Source organism: Gossypium arboreum, chromosome 4 (genome assembly GCF_025698485.1).
Source record: "Gossypium arboreum isolate Shixiya-1 chromosome 4, ASM2569848v2, whole genome shotgun sequence".
Classification (NCBI taxonomy): domain Eukaryota; kingdom Viridiplantae; phylum Streptophyta; class Magnoliopsida; order Malvales; family Malvaceae; genus Gossypium; species Gossypium arboreum.
In genome coordinates, this window is record NC_069073.1 from 12,086,005 (window position 1) to 12,107,377 (window position 21,373).

General features: G+C 33.6%; 2 protein-coding genes across 3 annotated transcripts; one reads left to right on the top strand and one right to left on the bottom strand.

Annotated features, from left to right (window-relative positions):
- The first annotated feature begins 10,578 nt into the window (after positions 1-10,578).
- Positions 10,579-12,326, top strand: LOC108458148 (universal stress protein A-like protein). Its single transcript, XM_017757433.2, has 4 exons — positions 10,579-10,885; positions 11,529-11,650; positions 11,802-11,920; positions 11,994-12,326. The coding sequence occupies exons 1-4, from the start codon at positions 10,699-10,701 to the stop codon at positions 12,100-12,102; spliced, it is 537 nt and encodes a 178-aa protein (XP_017612922.1). The 5' UTR covers positions 10,579-10,698; the 3' UTR covers positions 12,103-12,326.
- An 806-nt stretch (positions 12,327-13,132) lies between these two features.
- Positions 13,133-16,645, bottom strand: LOC108460751 (PWWP domain-containing protein 6-like). 2 transcript variants are annotated; one of them, XM_053027050.1, is made up of 2 exons: positions 16,440-16,645; positions 13,133-16,259 (listed from the first exon to the last, which is right to left on the bottom strand). In XM_053027050.1, the coding sequence occupies exon 2, from the start codon at positions 16,185-16,187 to the stop codon at positions 13,389-13,391; it is 2,799 nt and encodes a 932-aa protein (XP_052883010.1). In that variant the 5' UTR covers positions 16,188-16,259; positions 16,440-16,645; the 3' UTR covers positions 13,133-13,388. The 2 variants fall into 2 exon arrangements, with proteins under 2 accessions (XP_052883010.1, XP_017615867.1); XM_017760378.2 differs by having other exon boundaries at positions 13,133-16,196; positions 16,440-16,641.
- Between the last annotated feature and the right edge of the window lie 4,728 nt (positions 16,646-21,373).

The following is a 21,373-nucleotide window of genomic DNA, read 5'->3' on the forward strand; positions in this document are numbered from 1 at the left end:
AACACCAAAATACACAAATTTCACCTATGGGTATTTTTCCAAATTCGAACCCTAGGTTGAATTATTGCTAGCATAAGCTTAATCAAGTTACAAGGATTCTAAAAACGTAAAGAACTTGAAAAACGGGGCTAGAACGGACTTACTATTAAGCTTGGAAAGCTTGAAAACCCTAGCCATGGCTTCCCCCATGCTAATTTCAGCCTCCATATGGAGAAGATAACCATTTTGTGTTATTTTTCCCATTTTATTTCATTTAATATACAAATGACCAAAATGTCCTTATTACTAAACTTTCAAAAAAATTCCATCCATGTCCAAGTTTTGTCCACAAACTTCAAAATGGTCTAATTGCCATTTAAGGACCTTTTATTTAAAAACTCATAACAATTAAACACTTCTAACATGTAAAACTCAACTTTTACACTTTTTACAATTTAGTCCTTTTGACCAAATTGAGTGCCCAAACGTCGAAATTTTTGAACGAAATTTTCAAGAAATCATTCCGTGAAATCGTAGACCATAAAAATATAATAAAAATAAAATTTTCCTCGTCGAATTTGTGGTCCTGAAACCACTGTTCCGACTAAGCCCAAAATCAGGATGTTACATTTCTCCCCCCCCCTTTAGGGATTTTCGTCCCCAAAATCTTACCAAAAAATGGTTTTGGTTTTTCAATTGATTCCTCAATCCTATAATCGATGTTAAAGAACTTTCACTCAAAGCTAAACTTTTACTACCTCTCTTTAAATTTTACAAACAAAAGTCGTAAATGGTATTCACTTTACAATACTTTTTCTGAAACTTAATCTCTACTAAAAAGCTTATGTACTCAAAAGTCCGATCCATACCATTATGTTACATATACATTCGCACCAGAATCTTTTCGGATTCAAATAGCAAAACTAGTCAATTCATCTCAGCCTCATACTCTTTATAATTTCACACAGTCTAATTTTTGTCAATTCAACCCTCAGTTACTTTTTATTTCAAGCCTCTTCTGGCTTTCCAAAGAAACCATGATATGAAACTCGGATCTCAATCCGATTAGTGGAGATTAAAATTCCATGATATCTAACATTCATAAAGACATGAAATACTATAAATCTAGTGAGTAGACATTTGGGTATACCAGCATAATTTGCATATCTCATAACGTTTAACAAAACTACATATTACTTTCTTCTTTCAAGGACAGGAACGACTCAGACAAGAAAATCCATATTAACCTTTTCTATTTCCATTCTAATTCCCAGACGGCAAAAACAATTCTGATGATTCTTGCTATACATCTTTAAACTTTCAACGTTTCAAGAATTTATACTTAAAGATAAACAATGATCGTTTCTGTGCTTAATTATGAAAAAGGACTTAATCGCAGTGAATGCAAAAGTAGCTTTCTATTTGCTTAAGTGTCTAATTGATTTGTCTTGTTAAATATGAGGTCTTTAAGATGTAATTAGACCATTTTTATATGGTATGGACAATTATGGACATTAGTGAATGGAAATTAATGTTTTATTAACAAGGCTAAAATGGTAAAAAATGTAAAATGATATATTAAATAAAAACAAAACAAAAGATGGCTTTACTTTCATGCATGTTAGCCGAAAATCAGCAAAAGAAAGAAGGGTTTGAAGCTTTTGTATATTCAGCACTTTGATAGCTAAATTGAGGTATGATATTTGTTCAATTTTTTATAATTTTTACGTTTCTGTGATCGTTGCTTCGTGTTCTTCAAAACCCATGTCTGAATTTCTATTTTTGTTGAAGATTATGAAATGTGCCATTGATGATTATATGGGCTTTATGATGTTTTTATATGGAATATGAAAGACCACGTCTGGAACGTTGGCATTGTACCTATCTGTGAATATCTATTCCGTTTCTGAATTGTCTGATGATAAAGTATGAGATATGGAAATAAACATATGGAATGTATAATTTACACAGGTACGTTTGTATCGTACTAGATTTCTGAATAGAAAAGATTATGTTTCTGTGAAATAAGGAAATAATCTATGAGACGGTTGTGAATTATGGCCATTAACTCTTACTTATATGCTATATTAGTTGTGCAATTGCATTTGACTTACTAAGCTCTTTGTAGTTTACTCTGTATGCTTACTGTCTGTTTTACAATTATCGTAGCTATTGAAGGCTCGGGGATAGTCGAGGATTGTCATCACACTATCGATCTCATTTTGGTACTTTTGAAAGTGTAAATATTTTAAAGTATGGCATGTATAGGCTAGAATATCCATGTATTAAGTTTTGAATTGTATATATGTTAAGCCATGAGAGTTGGCTAGAAAATGGTATGTTTGTGTTAAGATTTGGCATGGTTTTGAATGGGTTGTTGAATGATGACAAGATAGTTGTAATGAAGCATGTTTTGAGTATGAAATTGGCTGAAAATTTGTTATATGAATGTTGTTTAGCATTGCTTGTAGGATTGACCCCTTAAAGGAATGGAAAATTGGCTTAAATCAAGCCTGCATTATGCCACACGATCAGAGGCCACGGGAGTGCCTAGTGGCTGTGTTAGTTTGGCAGTAACCTCTTAGAATTTGCACGGTTAGGGAACAGGGACGTGCCTTATGGCCGTGGGCTTAAGTCAGTAACTAGTTATGTATCACACGGTCATGGCACACGAGCGTGTCTATTAGCCATGTAAAAATGTCAGTATAAGACCTCTTTTTGGCACGGTTGGATCACATGGGCGTGACTTATGCCCATCTAAGTCACACGGTCGAGTCACACGGGCGTGTGGCTTTGACAGCTTTGAAATATTTGATTAAGTTCTAAAAATTCTGAATAGGTTCGGTTTAGTTTCGACCTTTTCTTAAATGTATGTTTTAGGTCTCGTAGACCACATTGATGAATGAATTGGTGGTAAATGTTTCTATAATAATGAGATTTGATATCCATGATTCTGTATTGTTCTGTAATATTCTATCTGTTCGGTGACACCCCTTACCTATTCCAGTGTCAGTTATGGGATAGGGGTGTTACAACAGTTGACAGTACTTTTTGAATACAAAAGAGATTAATCTAAAAAGAAATAAACAATTAGCTAAGAGTGCTCTCCTTAGTATCCTAGAAAAAACAGTGGCTACTGTGGCTTGGGATGATGGAAAGTGGTGGCGACAAGGGTTTTGGGGGAGACGAGATCTCCCTTTTAGCGAATGAGCTCATTCAACTATCGGTCAAAAGTTCGATAGTGGAACCAAACAACAAGCTAACTCTAATCTGTACCATATAGACAAAAAAATCATACAATCCAGATAGTTTTAGGGCACAGATGAAGAGTATATGGAAAACAAAAAAAAAATTGAGATTCAACTGGCAGGGCAAAATCTTTTTTTTATTTTGTTTGAAACTGATGAAGATTTAGAAACTATTATTAAAGGTCAACCATGGTTATTCCGAAAGAATTTATTTATCTTTGGTCATTTGAATAAACTGCTAGAAAGAAGTCAAATCAAGCTTATTTCATCCCCATTTTGGATCAAGATAGGACCATGCTAACCAGAATTCAATAAAAAATATCTCTTGCATGCTATTAGAGTTACTTTTGGTGGCATAATTAGATCTAAAATTAATGGTGAGTTTTGTTGTCTTAGAATTAAATTAGATGTGCAGAAACCCCTTCGAAGGAGTATTTTTGTCTCAATAAATAATAGAAGTAGATCTTGGATCTCTTTCAAGTATGAAAAATTACCGATATTCTATATTGGTTGTGGAAGAATGGGACATGATCTCCAAAAATGTAAAGTGGTAAATCCTGCAGAAAAAGACAAAATTAGAAATGATCCACCTTTCTCTTTAGCGCTAAAAGCAAAATTAAATTTGCTTGGAAGAGAAAGTTTAAAGTTTAATACTCTATCAAAAAAGTCACATTCGCAGTGTTCATATATAGGTAATATAGAAAAGAATCCGGAGATGCATCCACAAAAAGAAGAGATTTCTGCTATGTCTCAAGAAATACAAGATAATTCTCGATTGATAGCAGTAGAGCAAGTGATGAAGAGGCAAAAGGAAGGGATGATCGATGAAGGAAAAAACACTGAAAAGAATTATATAGATAAAGATTTTCTGAAACCAATCAGGAAATCCAGCTGAAAAAGAATTGATTCAGCGAAAGCAATAAGTTCTTATGATGAAGAAAACAAATTAGGGAAAAGGAAATCGGTAGAAATTAAAGTTGATGATTGCGGTATAAAAGGGCTACGGGAAGATACAGCAAAAAGGATTGGATATGGTGGATAGGATTTGAAAAACGAGGCTGGAACAAATTTGTTGGTAGAATTTTCCAACCAAAATAGATTGGCGACTGCCAAAAGGCAAACCAACCGAATGCAATGAAAACTATATGCTGGAATGCCTGTGGATTGGGGAATCCATTGGCAATGAGAAGGCTTCAGTTTTTGCTGAAGCAACATAATCCCCAAATGATCTTCTTTATGGAGACTAAAATTGATAAAAAGCTGATGGAAAAAATTAGGAGAATACGTGGTTTTATGAATGGGATTGATATAGAAGCAGAAGGCTTTCATGGAGGGATTTGTCTGGCATGGAAAGAAGAACTCCAAATTAATTTAAAAATGTTCTCTTCAAGCCATATTGATATGCTAATTAAAGAAGAGAGTGTTAATATAGAATGGAGATTTATAGGTTTCTATGGTTCACCTTATATACACAATAAAACTACCTCAAGGAATCTATTGAGGACTTTGGGTCAGGAACAAGATCACCCTTGGCTAGTGAATAGGGATTTTAATGAAATAATGTATTCTTTTGAAAAAAATGATGGCCAACTGAGGAAGAAGAAAAGAATGGAAGCCTTCCGTGAAGTTCTAGAGGAATGTCCATTAATAGATGTGGGTTACACGGGGGTATAGTTTACATGGGAGAAAGGAACCTACCGAAAACAAATATCAAAAAGAGATTGGATAGGGGTGTAATATCCTGATTTTGGGCCTAGTCGGAATAGTGGTTTCGTGACCACAAAATCCGAGATAGAAATAATTATTTTATGATTATTTTAAGGTCTATGATATGATTGCATGATTGTGTGAAAATTTCGTGAAGAAATTTTATGCATAAAGTGCCTAATTTGAAATTTGGGACTAAATTGAATAAATTGCAAAACTTGTGTTCTAGAAGTATTTTGCATAAAATTGAATTAGATTATTAATTAGAGGTCCTTAAAGAGTAATTTTACCAATTTCTAAGTCTATGGACAAAAATTGGACATGGATGGAATTTTGGAAAGTTTAGTAGTAAGGGCATTTTGGTCATTTAGGGTAAAATGAATTAAAATACAAAATTAAAAGCCAATTTTGCTCATCTTCAACCCCATGGCCGAATATAGCAAGGAGAAACCATGGATAGGGTTTTCAAGCTTCCAAGCTCGATTGTAAGTTCGTTCTAGCCTCGTTTTTAATGATTTTTACGTTTTGGAGTCCGTAGCTCGATTTAGCTTATGCTAGCAATAATTTAACCTAGGGTTTATATTTGGAAAAATACCCATAGGTGAAATTTGTGTATTTTGGTGTTTTATGATAGAATATGAAGTTTTAAATTATGTTAGACAACTTGTGCTACTCGGTTTTAAGTGAAAACGAGCAAAGGGCTTAATCGGTAAAAATACCTAATAGTCATAAGTACATGTTAGAGTGAGAATTTGATGTTTCCATAGAAGGGAAAAATGATCAGCATGTCATAAAACATAAGAAAATAGGCTGAATTTTAATTTACGAGCTTTGGGGCAAAAGTGTAAATATGCAAAAGTTTAGGGGCAAAATTGTAATTTTTCCAAAATATGATTTTGGGTCAATTTGAATAATGTGAGTCCTAATTAGACTATATTTTAAATGATAGAGCAAGGAAAACTGAAATTCGGGCTAAAATGGGGAAAATACCAAGTGGTGGACGAAATGGTAAAAATAGCCATTTTCGCATACGAGGTAAGTTCATATGTAAATGTTGGTAACATAGTTATTATTTTAAATGTTTTAATGTTTTTTAAATGATATGATAATTATTATGAAATATTATACTTGTGATAATTGTTTGATAATATGTCAAATTATGTGATATACTTGGAAAATATGAAATACTACCGAGTATCGATATCGGCATTCCGTAGAAGATGGTTGAGACACATGATTGGGAAAAGGTCCGTTGAACCTTAGGAATGGATTAGGATACAAGTGACATGTCACTGGGATATTTGGGCATCCGAACTCGTTGAGTTGAGTCCGAGTTCACTTATGGATCGACGTCCGAACTCGTTGAGTTGAGTCCGAGTTCGTGAGATGTAACTAGGCATCCGAACTCGTTGAGTTGAGTCCGAGTTCACTTATGGATGCGAACGCCCGAGCTCGTTGAGTTGAGTCCGAGTTCACTTATGGGCGGGTTACATGGTAGCTTGGCTACATATGTGGCACTTATGTGCAAACTTTCCATGTATCCAATTATATTCGATGTGTTCAACGGGTAAAGTTCTACTCAAATGGAGGAATACTCAAGATGAAAGGGACGTATTTGTAAGTGTTGTGAAATGGATAATTTGAACAGGTATGTACTTAACCCTCGGGTTGAAAACTCGATATAACAACAATATGGTAAGATGATAAATGAAAAGGTGATATGAATGTCTTGGTGATGATTATGCAAATGATGTTTTATGTTTGCTTATATGGTTATGTTACTTGCTATTTGCATGTGAGCTTACTAAGCATTTATGCTTACTCCTCCTTTTCATTCCTTGTAGTGTTGACAAGCCAGCTCGGAAATCGGAAGCGGTCGGAGGCACGCTCACACTATCCGTATACCATCTTGGCATAATGGCTTGTATATTTTGAGTATGGCATGTATAGCATTATAATCATTTTGTATATATGGTCTTATGATATGGTTATTGAGTGGTATGGAAATAGAAATGCTTGGTAATGATTAGCCATTGGAATGGCTAATCATGATCATATTTGGTATTATGTATGTCAAATTGCTAGCTAATCCATGGAAACCATGAAATAGGTAAAATTTACCATAAAATAGATTCAGACAATAGCAGTGACGTGAGTTTGAAAAATCACTAAAAATAGTAGAAATGGAATTAAATAATGAATAAGTTATGGAATCGAAGCTTGGTGAGTCTATTTTCATATGGAATAAGCGAAACAGGTATATGAGCTATATTTTATGAGATGTTTAAATTTTTGTGAAACAGGGCCAGAGCGATTTCTGGATCCCCTATTCTGAATTTGGAAATTCACCATAAATTTTACAAAGATAATTAGAAGTCACGCTTTATATGTACAGATTCCTTATTGAGTCTAGTTTTATTAGAGACAAACGGCATAGTCATTGAAGCTCTGTACAGGGAGATATCTGATTCGTAATACACAGAGGTCAGAGTAGTTGAACCCTGAAACAGGGGAGACTTTAACTAATAAACTGTACTAATTGGCCCAACCAAAAATTCTAGAAAAAATTAGTAGATATATATATGAGTCCAGTTTCAGGAAAAATTTACGGAATTGGATTTCGAGTTTCGTAACTCGAGATATGATTTTTAAAGCGACTGTGATGCAGTTAGCCAGCTTGTCTGGAAATTTTAAAATGAATTGTATGAGCTGTTTAATTAATGAATTAAGTCCGTTAACACCTCGTGTTCAACTCCGGAAACGGTATCGGGTATGGGGTGTTACAAGGGGTGTTGTGAATGAAAAATGGATGCAACTTTTTCCAAAAGGTAATATTCATCATTTAATGTCTTTGTCTTCAGATCATTGCCCCCTTCTTATCAATACAACTTCTGGAAACAGTTTTAAGGGGATCTCAAGATTCAAATTTGAGGCATGGTGGACTATAGAGGAATCAATTGAACAGGAGGTTAAGGAATCATAGGAGTCATCAAGTGGATCGTTTTTTGAAAAACTTCAAAGGCTACAAATCAATTTGACAAGATGAGCAAAATCAATAAAGAAGGGACGAGATGGGTTGAAGAGTAAGCGCACAAAGGAACTCGAAAATTTAATGGAAAAGGAAAGAGATGATGATGATATACTGGCAAAGGCAATTCATACTAGAATTCAACTTAATATGAAAACTGATAAAGACGAAATGTATTGGGAACAAAGAGCACGGGCTAATTGGCTTTAACTAGGAGATAGAATACAACCTTTTTTCATAAATTTACCTCAATTCGTAGACAAATCAACACAATTAATAGGCTAGACACAAACGATAGCAAGGAAATTTCTGATGAATCAGAAATAAAAGAGGTTGCTACAGCTTATTTTCAGAATCTTTTTTCGTCTAATAGAGTGGGGAATTTATCCCATCTTTTATCAGGTATTGACAATAACATTTCATCTGATATCAATACAGCTCTATTGGAAAAATATTCGACAAAAGAGGTCTATTCGGCATTGAAAGGAATGGGGTCCACTAAAGCACTAGGTCACGATGGTTTTTCGACATTACTTTTTCAAAAATTCTGGCATATTGTGGGTCCAGATATCGAAGCTTTCTGCTTGGATGTTTTGAATGATGGTAAGGATTTCGAATCTTTCAACCTTACTGATTTAGTGCTTATTCCAAAAATCTCTAATCCTACAAGTCTTGTTAATTTTAGACCTATTAGCCTATGCACAGTTATATACAAAATTGTAGCCAAAACAATTGCAAATCGTCTTCAGGAATTTATTGGAAGATGCATTGACAATGCTCAAAGTGCTTTTGTCCCGAGAAGGCTAATACCTGACAATGTGTTAATAGCTATGAACTTTTATATACGCTACGCCAAAAACGTATAGGGAAAAAGGGATTTATGGCAATGAAATTAAACATGAGTAAAGCTTATGATAGAGTTGAGTAGGCTTTTTTAAAGGTAGTAATACTTCAAATGGGATTCGCAGAAGAATGGGTGGCACTAGTTATGAGATGTATCTCCACAGTCTCTTATGCAATGACCATTAATGGGAGTAGAGGCAATGTTTTCAAACCTACTAGAGGGATCTGTCAAGGTGATCCACTTAGTCCTTTTCTTTTTCTGATGTGTAGTGAAGGACTTTCATCCTTGGTTAGGCTGGCAATAAAAGAGGGCTTGTTAAAAAGAGTTAAGGCTATCAGAAAGGGATCGGCGATCTCACATCTACTATTGATAGATGATTGTATTTTGTTTCGTGAAGCTACAAATGGAGAAACAAGGATTTTAAAAGATATTTTGAGGGAATATGAACAATATTTCGGCCAATACGTGAACTTCAATAAATCAACGATCTTCTTTAGTTCTAATACAACAGAGGGGGACAAAGTAGACATCTCAAATGAAATAGGGGTAAAGTGCTCGACAAATATGGAGAAATATTTAAGTCTCCTTAATATGGTGGAAAGACAAAAGAGGGAATAGTTTCAGAATCTCAAGGATAGGATAAAGCAAAGAATTGAAAAATAGAGTACACGGATTCTATCTCAAGGGGGGAAAGAGGTTTTTATAAAATCCGTACTTCAAGCAATACCAACTTATGCAATGACATGTTTTCTTCTACCAAGGTTACTTTGTGGGAATTTTGAAAATATTTTTGCTAGATTCTAGTGGCAAAAAGGACAGGGAGAAAAAGGGAATTCATTGGTGCCAATGGAAAGTTATGTGCTGCCCTAAAATGGAGAGAGGAATAGGTTTAAAAAATATGGCTCAATTCAACATCTCCCTGTTAGCTAAGCAAGGATGGAGAATTATTAATAATCAGAATTCTTTAATTATGCAAGTGTTTAAAGCCAAATATTTTCCGAATGATCATTTTTTAAATTTATGTTTGGGAAATTCTAGCTCTTATGTGTAGAAAAGTATATGGGCAGTCTGAAATTATATAATTAAAAAAAAAAGAAATAAACAATTCCCATCTTATTACCAACAAAAGCTATGGAGATAGCCCACCCATTTCATTGCATGAGATATAGTTAAATCTCTTGTAGTTTAATCCAAAATCCAACAAGATTTCCATATGTAAATAATAATAGTCAAAGAACTTTGGAAATTGAAAAAGCTTCAACAATAAACATGGTTATGCAGGGCGTAGGTATTACAGAATACAATACAAACGCACACCAGCTCTTCTCCTTCTCCTCGATGATTAACCTTGGTGAGCATAGGATATTTTATATATATATATAATACAACACAAACGCACTCAATTTCGTTCCATTCTTTTTCAGCCGCCTTCATAGAATTTGATCAAGCAAGCATAAGAAAGAATTGGATCATAGATAATTTTATTAATATTAAACAGAGAACTTGAGAAGGCCCAATTTTATTTAGCATCCAAGCTCCAGTTTCAGCTTAACCCATTCATGAAATCCGAAACGCTGCAAAGCGACGCGAAGATTTTTATTCACCTATAATTTTTTTCAGAAAGGGCATTTCAGTATTTTTATAATTGTGTAAATAAAAATTAAAGCTCGAAAAAAGACGAAAATCTGCCGCGGTGGATTTTAACCGCAAGGGTGCACAATAGCACTCCCATGTGATCTTTACACATATCATGCGCATCATGCGAACTGCGCACTTTCCCTTTTAACCTCCCTCGCCTTGGCATTTCTTGAAGCTAGAGACTTCATAAAGCTTAACAGATCAGAGAGAGAACTGTTACCGAGTGAGTGACTCAGTGAGTTAGGGGTGACAAGATGGCTACAAGTGAGGCATCCGTGACTCGGATAATGGTGGCGGTGAATGAGTCAACGATCAAAGGTTACCCTCACGCTTCTATAAGTAGTAAGGGAGCTTTCGAGTGGACTCTTCAGAAGATCGTTATGTCCAACACTTCTGGTTTCAAGCTTCTCTTCCTCCATGTTCAAGTTCCCGATGAAGATGGTTTGTTTCGCTTTCAGCTCTTTTTCTTTTCTTTTCTTTTCTTTTCTTTTGCGGTTTTCTTTATGTAATGAAGTTTACGTGATGCGTTTTCTATAAGCACGTGGTTGCCGTTCGCTAGGGTTTGTGGAGTGTATGATATGAGTGTGCAATTCTTGATTCGTGGCTTGAATTTCTCGAAATTACTTCGATTTGCTGGTTTACATGGTTAAGAGATGTTAATTTGATGGATCATTCGTTGAATCTTTTAATTATACTGTTTGGTTGCTATGACAATTACCTGTGTGGCTACTAATAATTGAATGTCAAAAGGTGTTTATCGAATAATAATAATGTTAAAAGCATACCTTTGACAAATCATTTTCTTTTTGAAAGTACTAATCAGGCTCCACCGTCAAAGTTGGATGGATAAAGTAGAAATGATTGTGTTTAGAGATTGAATTTTACCCTAGCCTTTTAGATTACAATGTTCATGTACAGCAATGGCATGTATAAGCTTCAAATTTAAGCTTCGAGTCTGAAACATAAATTCCTATGCCAAAACTGGTTTCAACTTTCAAGTGGCAAATCATGAATGCTTCATGTTCAGCTTCGACTGTTGTAAAATCAGCCAATGCCGCTAAATTTCAATTTGTTTTTCTGTAAGGTTTCGATGACATGGACAGCATATATGCCTCTCCTGAAGATTTCAAGAGCCTGAAGAGCAGGGACCGGGCTAGAGGGCTTCATCTGCTTGAATTCTTTGTTACAAGGTGCCATGAAATTGGGGTAATGTTCATTCTTCAATAAATTATTGTTTTCAAACAAATATCACACTTTACTGGAAGGTGTTCATTCTTCAATAAATTATTGTATTAAATAGAAAACTGCATTTTATTTGTAGTTTTTCCCTCCTGATGATAGATTTCTCTGATTGTAGGTTGCTTGTGAAGCATGGATCAAGAAAGGTGATCCAAAGGAAGTTATCTGCCATGAAGTGAGGAGGATCCAGCCAGATCTTCTTGTTCTTGGTAGCAGAGGACTTGGTCCTTTCCAACGGTATGCTTAGTACCTGATGCCGCCTATTTTTTATTTTTGTTGATGACCTTAACTTGAGTATTTGCTTCTCCAGGGTTTTTGTCGGAACGGTGAGCGAGTTTTGCGTGAAGCATGCTGAGTGCCCTGTCGTAACAATCAAGCGTAGATCGGATGAAACTCCTCAAGACCCCGTCGATGACTAAATTTGTTTCACAGACCCCTTGATTCATTGCTCTTGGTTCTGTTAATAGACTTGAAACTCTACGACTTTACCAATTCCATATATCATTGGGGATAAGAAATGAATTGCTTCTGTTTTGGTGGAAAAAATACTCTGTTGTGGATTGCGTTTGTTGTGTGCAAAGAGAACTGCTATTATTAGTCTGGCCCGTATATAAAGTTGTATTTGCTTTAATTACTTCCAAAACCCTTTCTCGTGTTCTTTTTTTTATTTACTAGATTTTACCAAGATTTAAATTTCTGTGTCACGGAATTTTAGGGTTAAACAAAGAAAAATTAAAAGTTGACTAAAATTGAGGGTTGATTAAATGGATTATGAAATGCAAATTAAAAATAATGTGGATTAGGTATGTTTTTAGAGAGAATAATAATTTAGTAGCAGGTTTCTACGGAGGTTAAGCTTGCAGATTTTAGATGATGCGTTAAATAAAGTTTTAGAGTTTCTGCAATAAGATAAAGTTAATGGTGTTTTTGCTCAATTTAATTTGATGGTGTTTTTACTCAATTTAATTTGATATAATTGTTCTCTTGTTTAAAAAAAAAAAAGTATTTATCTAAAAATGAGTTGAATTGTTCTGATTTAATTTATAATTTTATGTTGCACAAATAAATATTTTAGCGAAGAGTTGCCTGAATCAGTGACTAGAACTCTTTCTCAACAACATTTAAATAATACAAGTTTAAATTCTATATTTTTCTTCTCCGATATTGTATTAATAAAAGAAATATTTTATATCTAAAATAGCAAAAATAATTTAAAAGTTTTTATAAAAATTATAGAGGGTATTGATTATATTTTATTTATTTGAAATTTATTGTTTTTAAGAAATATTTATAAAAAATTTCAGTAAATTCTACAAAGGACTCCAATTGAGATGGTAGTAGGTTTTTTCTAGACCTGTGGCAGGGAGTACGCGAATAATAAACAAATTCGAAGGCTAGTAATTTGAATTCGGGTATTTCAGAAACTGTAGACATCCAATGGAAGCAACATTTAAAAGAAAAATCTGATTCCAGTATGCTCAATAGTAACAGAATTTGTATCCAATGAAAACAGAATTCAACTACTGCAGCTTATGCCATATATATATATATATATAGCATGTGCTGATTTCAACATATGCAAATGGTAACTATGAACTACTTACCTAAGTATTTCTTACAAAATCCTAACCCAATGTATGTAACAGCAATGACGTAACATACACTTCTACATATCCATACATCCTAAAAGTGACTACTTCTTTGCCTAAGATGATGATGATTCAACCATTGTGTTTACCATCTCCAACAGCCCTTTTATCTCGCTCTGTATTTTGGATTTAGCCTCTGATGACATTGTTTCCTCTGATGTCTCCAGCATTGATGTCAGCGTCTCGAGCTTCTGCTTGATGTAGTTCAGCTCCAAATTTCCAGGTGCCAAAAACTTTGTTGATCTTTCCTTTGCTAGAGAAGGGTTTTTGGCACCTGGTATTTCCTTCTTGTTATGAGCTGATGCTGCCTGGTGAAGTCGAAGCCGAAAACTGACATTGGCAGATCCAAAAGGACTATCATTTTGTGAACTGCTGAAGGCTTGTTTGGCGTCGGAGGTTCTTAAGAAGACAACACGAGCACAGAAATTACTGAAGAACATATCAGTGTCGTCCATGTCTAAAGCTCCATATCTGCTGTATATTCGGATAAGATCGTCCTTTGTAGGCAATGAGGATCCGGGACCGAATGTCACGAAGAGGGCAGCAGGTAAATCATTTCCAACTGCAGCAATGGCAGTTTGCTTCCTTTTAGGAGTATATGCCTTCAGTCTCTCAGTTTTCTTCAGTGACGCCCTGGTTGCTTGTCTGGGTTTGGATTCACCCATCTTTGTTTCTTCATTTTTTCCAACTTTTTTCTTATGGGATTTATGTCCAGAGGGAACATGACCAGCCATAGATCGGTTGCTTCCCGATGACACAGTAGAAAAGTCCGGAGATTTTCTCTTTTTCTGATGCTGGAACTGATTATACATTTCATAGTCAGATCCATCTCGATAAACTGAGCTTCTAAATACAGATAAAAACTCCACAACAAATTCAAAAGAGCTATTTTTCCTTTGATATTGCGGACTAAGAGCCATGGATCGGACTTCAACTAGAACTTCGTTAGCAGGAGTTTCAACTTTTGCTAGATCATTCATCTGATTCAGGTATCGTTTAGGTGTAAGAAAATTCGATTCATTCAAGGATTCTTGCTCTGGATGAACTTCTTCAGGGACTTCATTCCCTTTACCCGTAACAAGGTTGTCAGTAGCCTTGCTCATTGTCTCCCCGAATCGGGTGTCACTGGAAACTTCTACAGATTCATCTTCTATCTCGGTTTTCCTTAGCTTCCCAGTTGAACTTGTGTAAGGAGGAGATAAGTACTTGCTTTTCTTCCTTTCTCTAGTAAAAGAACCACTCTCGAATAGGTCCTTAGTTTCAGCATCAATCCTTCTGATACCAGAACCAACATTCAATTTCCTTTTAATCGAAACAGGTTGGGTATCAGTATCTTCTTTGCCCCGATTATCACCGTCATTATCGCTTGCTTGTTTAATCTTCGTTTTTCTTCCCCTTGATGAATAAACCTTATCCATTCCTTCATTGGCCTCAATGAAATCAACTTCAGCATTTAATCCTGAAAGCTCATTTCCCTTCCCCTTTCTTGGTATGAAACTCGAATCACTTCCACCATCACCATTAACTTCATCATTGCCTTTCGTCTTTTTTCTCCGAGATGATGATGCTGGTTTGCTGGACTTTGAGACCTTATGAGCCTGTACATCTAAATCACCTTTTAAAATTTCAGCAATGCTTTTCTGCTTCCTCCTGTGATACATGGCATCCTCCGAAATATCCAGACTCCTCAACAAAGCCCGATTGCCTTGGCCAGATTTTGGATGGGACAAAGAAGAAATCCAATCTTCTTCGACTGGCCCTGTGATTGGGATTCCCACTGCCTCACTATAATCACTCATGTCCACAACAAGAGTTCTAACATTTTCTTCAACATCCGGAATGGACAGGGGTTCATAGTACACTGGCATTCCAAAGCGCCCTATTGATCGATTAAAAGCTGAAAGCCAACCCTTCAACACTGCACATTCAAGCAAATTACACATAGAAACCGCCTGCGAAATTTGTTTCAATTTACCAAGAACTTCTTTTGGCTCAAAGAGACCAACTGAAACCTTTCCAATTCCACCTTCAGGCACAAGAACTCCTTCCTTTATCCCAGCATTCGCAGCTAAAGGTCGGTCGAGTCCAATACAATTCTCCTTTGGAACGCACGAGCAAGTCATCTTCGACTCAACAAGTCGGCCGATTTCATCAACAGAAGTCCGTACAGCATTGACAAAGTTCTTAGAGCTACTCAACTTCGACATATCCTCAAAATTCTCCTCAAAAGGCCTCAACTGAGAAGGAAGGCACCACGCAAACGAACTATCCCCAAAGTACGCAACAAGGAGTCTTCCCTTCTGCCGCATTTTCACCGCATAATCTGAAGCATCAGTCGGATTATAGACCTGCCCCGGCCACCATGGATGACTCTTAATCTTACCCCATACAAAATAACCAGCAGAGAACTCACCACTAACACTACCACCATCACCATCGTAGTCATCTATTTCATTCATCATCATCTTCCCACCATTGTCTTTCTCATCCAATTTTGCCATTTCATCGTCATCATTTGGTAATACATTTTCAGCACCAATTTCTTTACTTTCATCAACAGCACCTAAAAGAGTGCCGAACCCTTCACCGCTATCACTCCTTCCACCATTAACATCAATGTTCCTAACACTTCCTTTCATTTGTAACAAAGAAGAAACCCCATTCAATTCAGAATCCTCAAGTCCCTCACCATCTTCATCAACACAAGAACCTCCCTTTCCATTTATAGAAACCCTAAAACCATTTTCCCATGATCTTTCAACCGTTAACCCACCAGCTTTAGAAACTTCATTAGCATCTTGGTCTAAAGACTTATCCCCAGTAAGGGTTTCAGTTGGCTTTTCAAAAGCTTCCATGTTTTCCCCCTGAAAAAGATTGAATTGTTTTTCCCCCAAGAAAATCAACCTCAAAAAATGGGATTTTTACAACTGAAATAGAGGAAAAAGTAAAAACAACAATATAATCATTTTAATTAAAAAAAGAAAAACAGTAAACAAAAATACCCACTAACACTTACCCATACTTTAAGAGAAAAAAACCTAAACAAATAACAAATCATACAGTTTAACATAAAAATAATTCAAACAAAGAACTAAAAGAAAAAGTACCTGTAGATGAAGAAGAAAATTAAGGGTTTATTTGTGTGCAGGTGAGTTTTGAGGATTGGCGATTTACGACAAAAGAGCACTTGGTCCGGATTTTAAAGAAGAAGATCGTACAGAAGGAAGTGCGGAGACCCTCCTTTTACGGATGTTTGACACGTGTCATCTAATGTTTGCGATGAACTAGGCAAGGCAACCTATACCTCAACAAAATTAAATTTGTAGCTTTTATGGAAATAAGTTGTAATTAAATCTAATTTTGAGAAAATCTCACTTTTTCTTTTTATATTTAAATGAGTCATTTTTCCACTCCTCCAAATTCCAACTTTACATCAACCCTTTAGAGGTTTTTTTTCCAATTCTGCAAATTTCCTCAATTTTTTTTAACGATGCTTAAAATTATTTATAGTCCTTCTCCGATTTATATATAAGTAGATAATATGTTTTAGAATATTTAAATTCACGCCTTCCTATATTAACAACAATATTCATACTAATTGAATTAAAGACTAATAATTTTTATTTCATTGAAATTATGAGGATAAATGAGAGGAAATCTTAGACTGATAACTAGAGTTCCACACTCACATATCTCAATTTTAATATTTTTAATTTATTTGTTTCCTTTCTTATTTTGTATATATTCATTTCCTTTGAATGCTTAAAATAATAATAATTAAAAGGGTAAAAAATTTACAACCTTTGTTTGTCAAATAAATAATTAATTATATTTTTATAATAATTTATATAAAAGATCAAGAAGATAAAAATAATATTTCACATTTTAAGTGAAAAATTACTTTATTACTTCAACTTTTCCATCAAACTCTAAAAAAGCAAGAATATAAAAAATTTAAAATATGTTATAAGTCTATGTATTTATTCACAAAATTTAAATTTAATCCTTATATTTTTATTTTAAGAATTTAATTTCTCTACTTTTTCTATTTCAAAATTCAAGTCTAACTTTAAACACTTATAATTTTTATTAACTTTGTTGACGTGACATTTTTAAATAAAAATATTTACTTATAGCCATTTAATTAAAAAATTAACATTTGTAATGAACCTAAATTTAACAAAATAATTTTAACACTATTAATAGTTAGACCTAAAATTTAGAATCTAAAAATTAAGAAACTGAATTCCTAAAAATAAAAATATAATTACTAAATTATAAATTTTCAAAAAATACAAAGATTTATGACATATTTTAACCTGCAAAAATTATCCAATTTTAATGTACTAACATTTAGGACCAATTTTAAGATTTTTTTAGGTTAAAATATGCCTTGAGTCCTTATACTCTTGAATATTTGAAATTCACTCTACTTTTATTTCTAGAAACTTGGTTTCTCTATTTTTCTTTTTTAGATTTCAAAATTCATATCCAATTATTAACATTAATTTTTTTGTTAAATTTGTTGGTATGATATTTTGAAGAAAAAAACACTCATTTAGTAGCCATGCAATAAAAAGATTGATGTTAAGGAACTGAATTTAGCAGAAAAATTGACAATATTAATAATTGAACTTGCATTTTTAAATCCAAAACCTAGAGGACTAAATTTCTTGAAATAAAAGTAAGGGACCGAAAATTTGAATATATGAAAAACACAATGACTTACAGCATTTTTTTAACTTTTTTAATAACTAGGCATAATGTTAAATTCAGCCCTTAACATTTACATTATTTGTCAGGTTGGTTCTTTTTCTTTTTTTTTTTAGTTAAATTTGAGAATCAACCTATTAAAAAGGGTAAAATTTGACCATCAACCTTTTAAAAAAGAGTCAAAATGATGTTTTTTTTTTAACGAGAATCCTAACTAAAATGTTAAAATTTTAAAGAAGACAATCTACATGACAATCCACGTGTACTCTATGTCAATTTTTTTAAATTTTATGAATTTTTTATATATTTTTTATTTTTTATAATTTTTGAATTATTTGCTGACGTGACATATAAAACAAAAGATGCTATGTTATTGTGCTAACAATATTAAAAATTAATGTTTTAGTCATCATTTTCATTAAAATAAGTTATCGACTCTTTTTAAAGCTTAAGGGTCAAATTTAATTTTAAAAAAGAGTCAAATTGACAAAAAATGTAAATTTGAGGACTAAATTTATCAATATGCCAAATAACTACACTTAAAACCAACACAATGTGCAATGCACGAGTTTAGTTGTATATATTAATTAAAGTATATTATATTTATTTTTAAAATTTTGTGATAACCTTTTACGATGATTGGAAAAATAATATAATATGATTATTTAATTTTAAAATTTTATATTAATAATAATATAAGTTAAAAATAAAATAATAAATATTTAAAATAAAATTGAATTGATTACTCTTTGCGATAAATTATTTAAAGTAAAAAAATATTAAATATTAGTTAATTTTAAAGAGAAAATAGAAACTTTTTAACATTATATATTTAGCGACGTAAAAATTTCGCTTTGGTCGCTAATTGAGGCTATTATTTGAAAATTTGAAAAGGGAATTTCGGTTTTAAAGAGAAAAGGAGTCGCCACCGATCTTTTTCCTAGGTGTGATCGGACACCTAATAAATCCTCTTTTTTTTAAAAAAAGAAAATTTATTTTTGAACAAAAATAAAGGTTGAATTTGGGTCTACGTGAAAATCCAGAGAAAAATAAGGTTCGGGAGTCGGTTACGCACGAGGAAGGTATTAGCACTCTCGCGACGCTCAAAATTGGTATCTTGTTAAACACACGTTGTCTTAATTCTCAAAAACACAAGTTTAATTTAATATTTAATCACGATCCGATTGAAATACGAGAATTTGAAATTTTTGGTTTTTTAGAAGGACGTCTCGTTTTTTGACACGAGCCAATAATATCCACCCAACATAGCAATGAAATCAGCGACTTAGTGTTGAAATCGGCACGTTGCCTTATTTATTGAAATTAATTAAAAACATAAAAAATATCATTTGCAATAGGAATTTGTAAATAATGCAAATGATGATACAATTAATGAAAAATATTAAAATATAATATTAGAATAAAAATAACAATAATATTCACAATAAAAAATAATAATAATAAAATAATGTTCTAATAATATAATAAAAGAAATAATATATTTGTAATAATAGTAGAAAATACTAATATGTACATGAAAAATACACATGTATATATATATGTTAATAATGATGATAATGATAATAATACTAGCAATAATAATGAAATACAAAAAGCAAATATAATATAATAATAATATTAAAATAAAGTAATTAAAAATAATATTATATATAAATATATAAATATATATACATATATAATAAAAATATACACTAATTTTATTAATAATAATAATAGTAATAATATTAGAAATAATAATAATAATATTTAATAAAGAAACGAAAATAAACAAAAAAGGATTAAAATTGAACTAAAAACAAAGTTTTGGGGCAAATTTAAAAAAAAATAAAGGGAAAAGGATCAAAATGTAACACGCGCATAACCTGAAAGGACCGAAACAGAAATTATTCCTTTCCTTCAAAACGCAGTGTAACACGAGGGACCAAATTGTAGAGCATAACGAATTTCGGGGCCAAATTAAAATAAATAGAAACTTGATTGCAGACCATAGAAAAAAGCGGAAGGGCCTAATGTGCAAATAGACCATTAAGCAAAAACACGCGGATCCTGAGGCGGGTTTGGGTCGGACGGATCGGGTGCTCAAAACATCGTCGTTTTGGGTGTTAATGGCCAACCCCAAAACGACGTCGTTTTAAGGGGCTATAAAAGTCATGTTTTTGAAAAAAAAAAATCATTTGTTAGCATGAGGGAAAAAAAAAGAAGGGAGAGAAGAGAGAATTCTCTCTGAACTAAGCCCTAGCTCCGGCCAGGAAGGTCACCATCGCCGCTGCCGGCCACCGTGAAATTCGAAAAAATGTACTTTTTTAGTGTTTTTTTTTTAGTTTCTTTTTTTTTTGCTTAATAATATATATATTTAGGTATAAATTTGCAAATAAAAAAAAAGAACAGAAAAAAATAAGAGATTCGGTAAAAAAATGAATCACCTTAGGCTTTCAATCTTGATTTTTTGGTACTTAGTTCCTCTTATTTGGTATTGTGCTTCTGATTTGGTGTTACTCTAGTCACTGTTTTTGTGTTTGAAAATATAGTATATGTATTAAAACTGCCAAAATCGTTTACAATATTTGGCTTGGCTTTTATAGCCACTTTTACATGCATTTTTATTTTTTATTTTTTTTGCTATTTCTTTCTTCTGCCTTGCGTGTTTGCTTCATTTTTGTAGGGTATGGCCGGTGGAGGTGACCGGTGGAGCAGTAGTAGCCTGTGGGTGGTTCTTGTTGTCAAATGCAAGTGGCCACAGTTAGGTTTTTATTTTGGGTTCTTAGGTTGTTTCAATGACCGGTACTTGGGTATTAGGTTGGTAAATGGATATTGGGTTTTGGTTTGTGGGTCTTTGTATTGGGTTTTGATGTAATGGGTTAAATGGGTTTAAATTAGGTGTGGGTTTTATGTATATGAGGTCAAAATTGGCCTACAACAGCTGCCCCTCTTTGCTTATTGTCGTGTAACGAAAATATAGCAAAGACATAAAGCAAGGCCAATTTTCCCCGGTCTTGTTGAGTATTAACTTCTTTGGCGCTCCTTTTCTTTAGGTAGCTTCATTCCAGTCCACCACATCTTATAGATTTGATCTACCTCACCGTAACTTCAGAGATATGACTCGTAGCTTCACTTTGCTCGCTTCTTCAGGGGTATGAGGTTCATAGCTTCAATCTGCTTCACTGCTCCACTGTAACTTTAGGGAGATAAGGTCCAATATCTTCGGTCCGCTCCACTACAACTTCAGGGTTCCGCTACAACTTCATGGAGATAAGACTTGTAATTTCAACCTGCTCCACTGCAACTTCAGGGAGGCAAAATCTGTATA